The sequence below is a fragment of the Phyllostomus discolor genome, chromosome 12, assembly GCF_004126475.2.
Source record: "Phyllostomus discolor isolate MPI-MPIP mPhyDis1 chromosome 12, mPhyDis1.pri.v3, whole genome shotgun sequence".
NCBI lineage: Eukaryota > Metazoa > Chordata > Mammalia > Chiroptera > Phyllostomidae > Phyllostomus > Phyllostomus discolor.
Window position 1 is genome coordinate 25,389,144 of NC_040914.2, and position 12,564 is coordinate 25,401,707.

The 12,564-nt window shown below is 49.3% G+C and overlaps 1 protein-coding gene across 1 annotated transcript; it reads left to right on the forward strand.

Moving 5' to 3' along the window:
- Positions 1-1,081: 1,081 nt before the first annotated feature.
- Positions 1,082-5,179, forward strand: LOC118497819 (leukocyte-associated immunoglobulin-like receptor 2). Its single transcript, XM_036013523.1, has 4 exons — positions 1,082-1,297; positions 1,699-1,734; positions 3,078-3,419; positions 5,064-5,179. The coding sequence occupies exons 1-4, from the start codon at positions 1,240-1,242 to the stop codon at positions 5,177-5,179; spliced, it is 552 nt and encodes a 183-aa protein (XP_035869416.1). The 5' UTR covers positions 1,082-1,239.
- Positions 5,180-12,564: the final 7,385 nt, after the last annotated feature.

Below are 12,564 nucleotides of genomic sequence, written 5' to 3' on the forward strand. Positions count from 1 at the left end.
TTGCCTTCCGGGCTGGACACCAACGTTCTCCCAGCAGGAAGAGTGAAGGGCAGAGGAGTGGGTGAATGTGGAGGCTTTGGGAAGGGTTGTGCATTTGGGTCTCTTGGAAACACCAATAAACAGAGACCCCTGGGCTTTCTAGGATCACTCTGTCCTGCAGATCCCATGGCAGACACTCCCGTTTGGCTGGGCTGGCTGGGGATGCTCAGAAAGGGGGGGGGGGGGCAGTGGAGATCTGAGCAGCTACTCTGTGTGTGAGGGCAAGACCCTGGGCTGCAACGTGCAGCTGAGGCCAGAATCAAGCTCCAGAACCCGGGTCTGTCCTTGGGGCTCATGACCCCATCCCAGTCCCAGGAGAAGAACTGGCCAGCATCAGGGCCCGAGTACTTTAGGGATATTCCAAGTATTCTGACACACACTCACCTTTGTTAAACATTGAGATATAATCGAGGTAAAATACTGTGTAATTTGAAGGTATACGATGCAATGATTTCTTGCATTTATATGCAGTATGCTCACCATTGTAGCTTCGAGGAGCACAAACACCTTCCCAGCCCTGCTCCTGCCCTTCCTCCTAGCACCCAGCTGGAGGCCCCATGCACCCTCCCTCCCCCAGACCGGCTCTCTGGCAGCTTCTCTCCCTTTAAGAGATTTAAAGGGGCTCAATCCCTTTAGGGTTTTGCATCTGCTGATGGGGCAGCCTGCCCTCTCCTGTTTCCAGGGCCACAGGGGTGAGGAGGAGGGGCAGTGTGGGGAAGATGGGAAGGGAACTGGCATTAACAGCACATATTTACTGCACTGACTCCCTTGCTGGAATTTAACATGTAGCTTAACATTAAATGCATGGAGGGGGATCTCAGACTTCCTATTTTTAATGTGAAGACATATTGGCATGAAATGGTGTCACGCTTTGTGCAAGGGCACGGGGTTTGTTTGTGGAGCTGGAACCAAAATTATTGTCAGCTGGTTGCGCAAATCCACGCCCTGCCTTGCCTGTGGATTAAAGTGAGGTCCACACTCAGGGGGTATGAGTTCAGTCTCATCCCAGCATCGGTGGGAGGAATATTTTTGGACACCAAGGGACCCTCCTCCTCTGTCTCATGAGCAGAGAAAGGAACTATAAAGAGCTCTTCCCCTTTGCACGAGGTCATTGAGGTAGCAACTTAAGACGGCTCCTGGTCCACACTGCCTGACCACTGTGGCAGCTGCAGGCTCTGTCCTCCACACTCTGGCTCCAGGATGGTGCCAGCTGTGGGGCTGGCCATGGGCCCCCATCCCAACCTCCTCCTGGTCCTCAGTGAGTCCTGGATTTCAGGGACAGCCTCCTGGGACAAAGGGGTGGAAGCTAGTAGAGGCATCTTCATCACTTTTGAGTCCTGACTCCAGCTCAGGACACTCGTGGTCCTTCCTGGGGGTCTGACCCCTCAGTTCTTTCCCTGACCCAAGTCTGACCATGGAAGACTGAGTCCTAGAAGCAGATACCTGGGTGTGGGGACAGGTTCAGACTGAGTACCTGTGTGGGAGAGGGGACTGGGGCTTTGTTGAAAGAGCCAGAAGAAGGGCTGTGCTCAGAGGTAGTGCTGAGGAGGGAGCTGAACATTCTCAGGGGCTGAGCCCTGCCCCCATCAGGGCCTCTGAGTGCAGCCCCAGGAGGAGGCCTGGTGCTGGGCACGTTTCTCACCACAGCTTCTCTTCCAGTGCTCTGCCTGGCCCAGACCGTCCACATGCAGGAGGGTGAGTGTAATTTTCTTAATTTATTTTTTCATATATGTTCTATTTCCAGACAAGATATTAATATTTCTTAGAGCCCTCTGACAGCTTACCCTCAGCTAGAGAGAGACCCAGGCCCCTCTTTCCATTGGAAAGGGACTGTTCTCACACTGTCTGACCCACTGTTCTGTGGAGACCCAGCCTTTCTTTCACTTCCACAGACACCTTTGTCTGGGTCTCTCCATCTCCTTCCAGGCTGACTCTCCTCTCGCTGAGCTCGACTGGTTCACATTTGGCCATTGTATCTCAGCCTGATGCCTCTCCTCTGTGCCTCCCAGAAGAGGTCAGCTGTCCCTTGTCAGCCCCGAGGCTCCCACACTCACTGGGGTACATGTCACCGTGTGTGGCTGTGGATTTGCACAATCCCTCCATCAGCCTCTGTGCTCCCTCTTCCCTCCAGACAAGCAGGCAGGTCCTTGTGTGTGAGTCTCGTGTTTGTGGGGCCAGTGGCACATGGGGCCCCTCTATAGATGGATGGAGAGGAACTAGGATGTGGATGAAAGAATGAGCGAGGGAGCGAGTGAGTGAACGAGTGGGGAGCCTGGCCAGCACCTGCCTCTGTCAGGCATCATGTGCTGTGGAGCCATCTTCCTGTTTCAAGACTATGAGCCCTCTCCTCCCCCTCCCCAGCCATGTGGCACACATGGGGTTTTAGCACCCTCAATACTAGAAATGGGAACAGACTGGGAGGAAGGTAGAGAATGCAGTGGGAACAGAGCTGAGTGCTGCTCAGAGGATTGCCTTGGAGTCAGGAATCCCCACCCCCTGGGGTCACGTGACCAGATCTGGGTGGAGCTCCATCCTTCACTGGACTTCTAGTGGAGTTCTGCAGCCCCCATTGGTCCCCACAGTGTCACCCAGCTGCCCTCCAGTCCTGACCCAGGTCACTCCTACATCTCAGACTCCTGCTTCCCTGTCCCCACATGTGACCCATCATCCTCACCCTCTGCCTCCCTCCCAGCATCTCTGTCCCCTAGAACATGGCCGTGGGCAGGGAGATGTACCCCAGAAACCAGCCTGCACTGCCCTCTCCTATGTCACCCTGAGAAAAGCCCAACATGTGACCAGGACTTGGGGTCCTGTGTCAGGGGGGTCACTCTGCAGTGATGAGGATTCACAGCCCCTGGAGTGAGTGTGGGGGTGGTGTTTGGGGAAAGGATGGTGGGATGTTCTAAATTGGGTTGTGGGGATGGTTGCACAGCTCTGCACGTTTGCTAGAAGCATGGAAGTGAACCCAGAAAATGGGGAACTGTGAGTGTGGTGACTTCCCCCTAAGGGACCCTGAGATCTGCTCTGCTTCCTCCCAGGGGTCCTGCCCAAACCCTCCATCAGGGCCAAGCTGGGTCCTGTGATCCACTGGGAACAGCCTGTGACCATCATGTGCCGGGGCCCAGCTGGGACTGACCTATTCCATCTGGTGCAGAATGAGAATACATCTGTTTACTGGGATCAGAATATCTCTTCTCCACATGGCTCCCAGGGGGCAGAGACCACATTCCACGTCAACGTAGTGAGTGACATCATGCCCAGGAGTTATTTCTGCTCTTATAGTAAAGGGCCCAGCTGGTCTGAGCCCAGTGAGCCCCTGGAGCTGAAGGTGACAGGTGAGGACGTCTCCACTCCACCATTCAGGTTTGCCCCAGGTCCCTGTACCCTGTCCCCACTCCTGTCCTCTGTCCCAGGCTCCCTGCCCTCCTGCTGGCTCCCATCCCTGTGGATCCCCTGCCCCTCTGCACTCATGTACCTTGGCCTTCACACTTGGCTCAGGGCCCTGGATCCCTGATCCCATCTCGACACCACGATGGCTTGGACACCAAGACCCAGCATGGGGTGGGCTGGGAGCTGTCTTGCAGGGCTGGATGGGGAGTGGACTTCCAGGGAGAGGCCCCCTTCAAGGGACTGTTGGTCCTTTCACTCAGAATGGTGTTCAGCCTTTGTTGTCCACCTGGGCAGACTCTGTGGGGCCCCAGGCAAAGTGTCCCCTGTGGGCTGATCCCCCCACTATTGGGCAAGTCATGGGGTTCATGGGGTCCCTGACTAGGGCTGGATGGTGCTTTGGGGGACCTTTGAGATGAGACTCTCCTTCCTATATGTGTGGTCAGCCCCAGAGAGGTCTGGAGTCAGGGTTCAAGTGAGGAGGGGGACCTCCCTCAGGGAGCAGGGCAGGAAGGGAATAGTTCTTTCAACATTGAGCATTTTCTTTCCCATTTCCCTTTATTCTGCTGTGACTCAGTCATCCCGTAGGTCAGTGCATGACTGTCGTTGTGGTCTGGGGGCACATCCACCCAGTTTGTCCTGACCCTGTGACCCCACACCACCCTGGGGCACTGTGGGAGACACAGTGGCCCTGATATGTGGGGTCAGCCTTCCAGACCCTGTGAGCCAGTGACCAGGTTAGTGGTTCCCACCCACCCTGTTTGTCTCTGGACCAGGGTCCAACTGCTTTGTGCTAATGTATGGAGGGTGATAGGGCATTCTGTGGGGTGTCCAGCCCCTCAGACATGTATAAGCAGAGAATTCCATCCTGATGACCTCACATGTCCCTGTCCCCGGTCTGGGAGAGACCAGGGGATGTCCTCTGTATGGAGAATTGCAGAGAGAGAGGCCAGGTGTGGATGCTGTGGGAGCTTCAGGGCCAGGCTCAGAGGCACAGGCCAACGAGAAACCTGGGTTCAGAGCTTCTCCTGCCCCCTCACAGGAGCCCCTGGAGAGCTTAGCCTCCCCACCCAGAGCCCCTTCTCGGCTTGGGAGTGGGGACCTCAGCCTGTGATGTCCATTCCTGCGGACTCTGCTAGGGAGTGGGCAGCCAGGTGGCAGTGAGGAGGTATCCTGCTTCTGTCTTGGTGTGTGGACACTCAGCAGGCAGTGACATCTTGCATCCTCAACTGCAAGAAGCCTGTTCAACCTGGGGTGTGAGAATCAGGAGGGGAGACTCACCCTGGATCCTTGAGTCTGCATTTAGTGGCTGTGCCCTGCATTGGGCTGGTAGTGAAGCTGGGGGTGTGTCACCAGGGGCCTGGAAGTGCGGACGGCAGGGGCTGGGTGCTCCCAGGGAAGGGAGGGTCTGTGCAGGAGACAAACACTAGTCCTTTCTCACTTCCAGGAACAACCCAAGAAATCACCACCCCACCCACAGGAGAGGGCTCCCAGACAGGTAAGTCACCTGGGAGCTTGCTCAGGGCAGTGCTGGAAGGGGATGGGCCTGCCCAATAAAGGAGGAGCTCCTGTCTCATAGGTCCTGGATTGGCTGGTTCTTATCCACCTGTCAATGACCCCCTGTCCTCTTCTTCCAGCCCCCACCTCCCAGAATTACTCAGTAGAGAACTATGTCCGCATTGGCCCGGCAGGAGTGGTGTTGCTGATCCTGGTGGTGATCCTGGCAGAGGCTGGGCACAGCTGGCACAGGTAGCCACACAGACCTCAGGGATGAACACAAGGAAGATCCAGCCAGAGAAATTTGACTCCAGGCCACCAGGAGGGGCCTCTCCATGGCCCCCGGCTCCAACTGGAGCCCAAGAGACCCAGAGCCACCTCTGTTCTGTGAATTTCATGGTGCCCCTGCTGAGGCTGCCCTGTGCATGGGACTCTGTCCTCAGAAGTTTGCAGGAGCAGTGGGGACCTGGCCTCCTGTGTGGTCTGGCTCTTTCTCCAGGGTTTGGCTCCAGGCCTGACCCTCACCCACTCACGGCCCTGCCCCACTCCTGCCCGGGTCTCCCTTCTCTCCCGGATCTCAGACAGGCCCCAGGTCCCTGCAGCCTCTGCCTCCCACGTCCTCCTCCTGGAGCCCTGCATTCTCACCTGCTTTCCAGGGACCGGGCATGTGCTGCTGAAGACTTTGGTCTCACCCACACCTGTCACCTGTGGAACTGCACCTGCTCTGGGCCCCTGCACACCCACCTCTGTTCCTAGAATGGTCTCTGCCTCCTGCATCTGTCCCTTCGCGTCCCAGCCAACTTGGATCTGAAGTCCAGGGAAGGGACTCCAGACAAAACCACAGTGAGATACCACGTCACACTCTTCAGGACAAGTATTGCTGAAACCAATTTTAAATGGTGGGCACTACATTTACTGGGGAGGTCACTTCATAAGGTATATAAATGTCTAACCCCTGTGCTGTACACTTGAAATAATATATTGTATGTCCATTGTAATTGAAGAATAAATTAAACATAATAACCTAAAACCAGCGAGTGTGGCAAGGCTGTGGAGGAGCGGGAGCCCCTGCGCCCCCTGGTGGGGACGCAAAGTGGTGCAGCCTCTAAGCCAATCTGCAGGGCTGCTCCTCAGAACCTGAACAGGGAGTCTCCCTCCATCCAGCAGCCCCAGTCCGGGTTCCCATGCAGGGAAGTGAGAGCAGGGACGTGGACCCTTGTACATGTGCCCCCAGGACAGCGTGACTCACAAAGGTCAAGGACATCACAGGCTCCTCAGACCGGGAGGAAGAAGCAGACACTGGGTCCCAGTGACGCCTCCTGAGAAGGACCCACTGGCTTTGAAGATAAGGAAGGGGCCGCGTGTCACAGAATGAGGGGTCTCTAGATGCTGGAAGACAAGGGAGGGACTCTCCCCAGAGCCTCCAGGAGAGAAGGCGGCCCTGCAGGCACCTAAAGGTCAGCCTGTTGGGACTCCCGACCTCCCAGACCCTGAGATCACACATTTGCGTGGCTGTGAGCCACCACACTGGTGCACATTTGTCACAGCAGCGCTGGGAGTCTCGGGAGCCTGGTGTTCCACACTCTGTGGTTTCAGGAAACCCCCGAGCTTCAGGAAAGCGGGGCAGAGGTTTCCTGGCAAGCCTCTGACCTCAACCCCTGACCCTTCACCCAAACTCAGCCACCAGAGTCAGTAGCCCAGCCGGGCACCACATGGGCTCCGGGGTCTGGGGGACGCGGCTTGACTCTGAGACGCTGCGTGTGTGGCTGCGCTGCACCCGCGCTGGGTCCCCCTGCGGCCGGGACGAAGGACGAGACCAGGGCCAGTCACCTGGTCTCCTGCAGAACAGGGCTGGGCAGGGAGTCTCCCGCCCTCCCCTGTCCCTGCAGGGACAGCACACCCACAGGGAGAGGAGGCTCCCTTGGCTCTCACTGAGGCTCCTGTTCTCCAGGGAAGTGCCGGCCCCTCTCTGCTCGGGATCTGAGCCTGTCTCGGGAGGAAGGGGCTCCTCCAGCGCTACAGCCGCCCACAAAGGTACATTCGGAGACGACCACTTGATTCTGTCCTGCTAACCCTGTACCCCACATATCGGAGGTAACTGTTTTCCTTAGTTTTCAGAATGAAAAAGTAAGATGTGAAAAATAAGGAAACTCATGATTGCATTTTTACCTACCAATACTTTCTTTAAAAACAATCAGCTTCGTATATATACTGTCCTGCATCTCGGTATTTTCTCATTTCCCATTGCTCCTTAACCTAGTCCCACAAACTTGGAAGTATTGTTACTGTATGTATTTAGCTCATTATTCATAAGAAAGGGGAGCAAAGAAAACTAGCCATCAAGCTGAATAAACCGGAGAGCAGGAGCCTGCTTGCTTAGCCAGAATACTACAGCTCCGCATTCCAGGGGATTAAACCGTGGCTCTGTTATTGGGACTAGCACCCCTCTCATCCCCTCCCCCGCCCCCAACTGGTACTGGATTGTTGGGAGCGGGGCTTGACCAAAGAGGCGGGTCAGTCGAACAGGTGGGTGTGGACACGTCCAAAGCCCACAAAAGCTTGGGAAGCTGATGAGTTTTCTTGGAAAAGCACCGGGTCCATCCCACACCCGAGCTAATAGATGTCAAAGGAACAGAGACAAGCTCTGTCTCCCTCTCTCTCTCTCTCTCTTCCTCCCTCCCTCCCTTCTTCTTGCTCTCTCTGTTTCTTTTTTTGTATATATATTTTTTATTATTACATTTTTTATTTTAATCTCTGTTTCTCTCTCACCCACTAGGTAACACACCTTTTGTGTTCCCTCTTGTCCCAGAGCAGGCAGCCATGTGGGTGTAGCAGCTATCAGGCTCCACAGCTGATGGCCTGGGCTCCAAATGGACTAAGCCTCAATACGCACCAGAAACTTCAGATCTTGGCTTTTGTTTTGGCCTTGCTAAGGACGAGGTTGGCCTTCTCCAGTGGCAGGATGGACAGGGAGGACACCCAGAGGCAGCCTTCCTCGTGAATAAAGCATTTGGCTGCACCGCCATCTCCCATGCTTGAATCCTCAGAATGCTTTGTTCACGATCCTGTGAAAGAGTCGAATTTCCGCCAATAACATTTTGACCTGGGTCCCACTGGGCTAAAATGACGGTGTCAGCAGAGCTATGTTCTCTGTAGCCTGGAGGAGTGAGTTCATTTCTTCACCTCTTCCAGCATCTACAGGTCACCCACCTTCCTCAGCTCAGGGCTCCTCCTCTGTCTTTAAAGCCAGCAGAGGTGGCTCAAGTCCTCACATGCATGTCACCGACCCCAGTTCCCATAGTCACATCCCTTTGACCCACACCGTCCTGCCTCCCTCATCCACTTTTAAGGACCCTGTGATTACATTAAGGTTCCCTGGAGAATGCAAGGTAATTTCTTTCTTTCATTTTTTGTAAAAAAAAAAAAAGATTTTATTTATTTTAGACAGAGGGGAAGGGAGGGAGAAAGAGAGGGAGAGAAACATCAATGTGTGGTTGCCTCTCACACGCCCCCTACTGGGGACCTGACCTAGCCCAACAACCCAGGCATGTGCCCTGAGTAGGAATGGAACCAGTGACCTTTCCGTTTGCAGGCCAGCACTCAATCCACTGAGCCACAGCCACACCAGCCATGGCTGCAAGGTAATTGCTTTACCTCTAGGGTCTTATTGATCAAATTGTTTGCCAGGTAAATAAACCAGTCACTGATGGGCTCTGGAGATGAGGATGTGGCGTCTTTGCATGCAGTCATCCAGCCTCCCACACACCATGTCCTGGAAGTGAGGGAATGAGGTTCATTAAGTTCTCTTTGTCATGTTTTTGCCTCTTTTGTTCCCACAATGCATTTCAGTCATTTCCTTCCTTTCTTTCTTCCTTTCTTTCTTTTTTTAACATAGCTTTGGTCACATGCTCTGCATGGGTGTCAGTTTGTCTTTGTCATCATTTGCCTTCAAAAAGGTCCTAGAGAGAAAGCCGACTGATGATGTAATTTAGTGGATTTGATGAAATGGGTGCCCTTGTGTTTCTAGGCCTGCCTGCCACGTGTGAGGTGAACAACCGTTTCCCTATTATTTTTTCCTATTTATGGGCAACCATTAATCTTTCTATCTCTACAGATTTGTCTATTCTTGACATTTCACACAACTGAAACCATACAATGTGTGGTCTTTGTTACTGGCTTCCATCACTTAGAATAAAGTTCCCAGATGTCATTCACGTTGTAGAATGTGTCAGCACTGTATTTTTCTTTCATGCTGAGTAATATTTCATGGTATGAATGCCACACATTTTATTTATGCATTCATGAGTTTTTCCCATTATTTTAAGAGATAATGGGTTTTCCCCATTTTTAAGTATGTATCTGTATATTTATTTATATGTAGGCAGGGTAGAATGAAGAAATAACTCCCAAAATAACTCAGAAGTAATTTCATCACAAAAGTATTTGTTTTCTGCTAGAGCTGGAATGCTTTTAGTGACTTGGGTGATAATTAGAGGTGAAACAAATATTTCAATTCTGATTAAATAGGATCTATTTATATATACACACTTATTTTGCTATTAATAAATCTACAAATATGCATACATATTAAATGAATTATTTGACTAACATAGCCAACACTTAAAGTACAACTGTGGGAAATCATTGGTTTGTTTTTGGTATATTTACATATGGATAATTGGGAAAGTTTTTTTAGGTAACATAGGAGAAAATACTTCTTATGAACCAAGACCTACAGAAAAATAACTAAATCCTATTTTATTAGAACTGGATTGATATGCTCATAAACAAAAAATATTTTGAATATAGAAATTGAGTTCATAAAGTTTATATTATTATAAATATAAAGTTTTTATATGTGCTATCTTTATTTTTATTTTTAAATATATTTTATTGATTATACTATTACAGTTGTCCCAATTTTCTCTCCCTTTTATTCCCCTCTGCCCTGTAACCCCCTCCCACCATCATTCCCCCACCTTAGTTCATGTCCATGGGTCATACATATAAGTTCTTTGGCTTCTACATTTCGCATACTATTCTTAACCTCCCCCTGTCTACTTTGTACCTACCATCTATGCTTCTTATTCCCTGTACCTTTTCCCCCATTCACTTCCCTCCCCTTTCCTTCTGATAACCCTCCATGTAATCTCCATTTATGTGATTCTGTTCCTGTTCTAGTTGTTTGCTTAGTTCATTTTTGTTTTTGTTTTTGTTTTTTTTAGATTCAGTTGTTGATATTTGTGAATTGGTTGTCATTTTACTGTTCACATTATTTATCTTCTTTTTTTTTCTTAGCTAAGTCCCTTTAATATATAATAAGGGCTTGGTGATGGTGGACTCCTTTAACTTGACCTTCTCTGGGAAGCACTTTATCTGCCCTTCCATTCTAAATGATAGCTTTGCTGGATAGAGTAATCTTGGATGTAGGTCCTTGCCTTTCATGACTTTGAATACTTCTTTATAGCTCCTTCTTGCCTGCAAGGTTTCTTTTGAGAAATCAGCTGACAGTCTGATGGGAACACCTTTGTAAGTAACTGTCTCCTTTTCTCTTGCTGCTTTTAAGATTCTCTCCTTATCTTTGATCTTGGGTATTGTAATTATGATGTGCTTTGATGTGTGCTTTGTTGAGTCCAACTTCTTTGGGACTCTCTGAGCTTTCTGGACTTCCTAGGAGTCTATTTTGTTTGCCAGAATGGGGAAGCACTCCTTTATTATTTGTCCAAATAGTTTTCCACTTGTTGCTCTTCCTCTTCTCCTTCTGGTACCCCTATAATTCAGATGTTGGGATGTTTAAAGTTGTGATGGAAGTTACTATGCCTCTCCTCATTTTTTTGAATTCTTGTTTCTTCATTCTGTTCTGGTTGAATTTTATTTCCTCCTTCTGGTCCAAACCATTGATTTGAGTCCCAGTTTCCTTCCCATCACTCTTGGTTCCTTGTACATTTTCCTTTATTTCACTTTTCATAACCTGCACCTTTTCCTCTATTTTGTGATCATATTCAACCATTTCTGTGAGCAGCCTGATTACCAGTGTTTTGCACTCTACATCTGATAGGTTGGCTATCTCTTCATTGCTTAATTGTATTTTTTCTGGAACTTTGATCTGTTTTTTCATTTGGGCCATATTTTTTGTCTGGGTGCCCCTGTTATGCAGTAAGGGATGGAGCCTTAAGTATTCACCAGTGTAGGGCAACCCACATTGTGATATGGTGCTGTATGTAAGGACAGGTCTGAGAGGGAACAATGCTGGTTGCTCAGCTCTCTGCTGACTTTCAGTCACTTCCTCCACTTCCCACAAGCAAATTGGGCCCTTCCAGTACTGATTCCCAGGTGGGTGGGCTTGTGTATGTTCTAGGACCCTGTGGGTCTCTCCAATGAACTCTCCCATGAGGCTGGGAGTTTATCCTGCTGCCTCAACCCTCACCGGTTTCTTCAGTCAGAAGTTTTGAGGCTTTATTTCCCCATGCTGGAACCCTGGGCTTCGAGGTCTGTCTCGCTCCCCAGTTGTTCCTCCTGGTTTATCCACACGCAAATGTGGGACTGCTCACCCTGCCAGCCACCACCATGCCATGAGTCCTCTCCACCCCAGCTTTCTGTCTCCACCCCTCCACTGGTCTGGATGAATACTTCTTCTTTAACTCCTTGGTTGTTGGACTTCCATACAGTTCAATTTTCTAGCAGTTCTGGTTATTTTTTGTTTTTAAACTTGTTGTTGTCCTTCTTTTGGTGGTGAGAGGAGAGAAAGTGGATCTACCTATGCCCCCATCTTGACCAGAAGTCTGTATGTGCTATCTTCAAGTTATGTTGGTAACATTAGAAAAAATCATAGGATGGTAAGTTATGTCCATTTCACATATCATGCAGGAAAAGAAATTATGAAATTTGTTTTCATAAATTTATTTCAGTTTTAAAAATCATAGCATGAAAATGAAACCCATTCTTTTTTCTAACTTAGTATATTGAGCAAATTAACCCTTTTACACAATTAACCCTCTTGTGTTATATATGTATATATGTAGATGCATAAATATATAGAGATTAACATTTATTATTACTATACTATACTATTATATTATACAGGAGTGGGCAAAAGTAGATTTGCAGCTGTAAGTATGCAAAACATAGAGTTTATTCTTGTATTACTACTTATTAATCAAAATTGTAATATTTATTACAAACGACTATAAACCTACTTTTGCCAATCCCTGTATTACATTATATGTAATATGTATATTCTCTCTATGTTTCCCAAATTGGGTTAGGCACTTATTTTTTCTTGAAAAGGCTATTTTTTTAAGTTTTTTTGTGGTTCACAAATCCATACAGGTTTCAACAAACTCAAATTTGAGAATTCTATATCACATTTAGAAAGTCATTCCCCACTCTCAAGTATATAAAGGAGCTAACCACCAGTTTGCTCTAGTTCTCACACGATTTCAATTTATACATTTATCCCTTTTAGTTAGTAGCTTTGTTTTCCTGATGACCAGCGATGGTAGGACACAATCTATTCTGAAGGACACCACTGTGAGGATGGGTACCAGCTTCCTACTTTTCACAATATACAGCTCAGATTTCCCTCCTGTCACACACTTTCTCATATTTTGATGTATTTCTCTTCTTTGAACAAGTAATTCA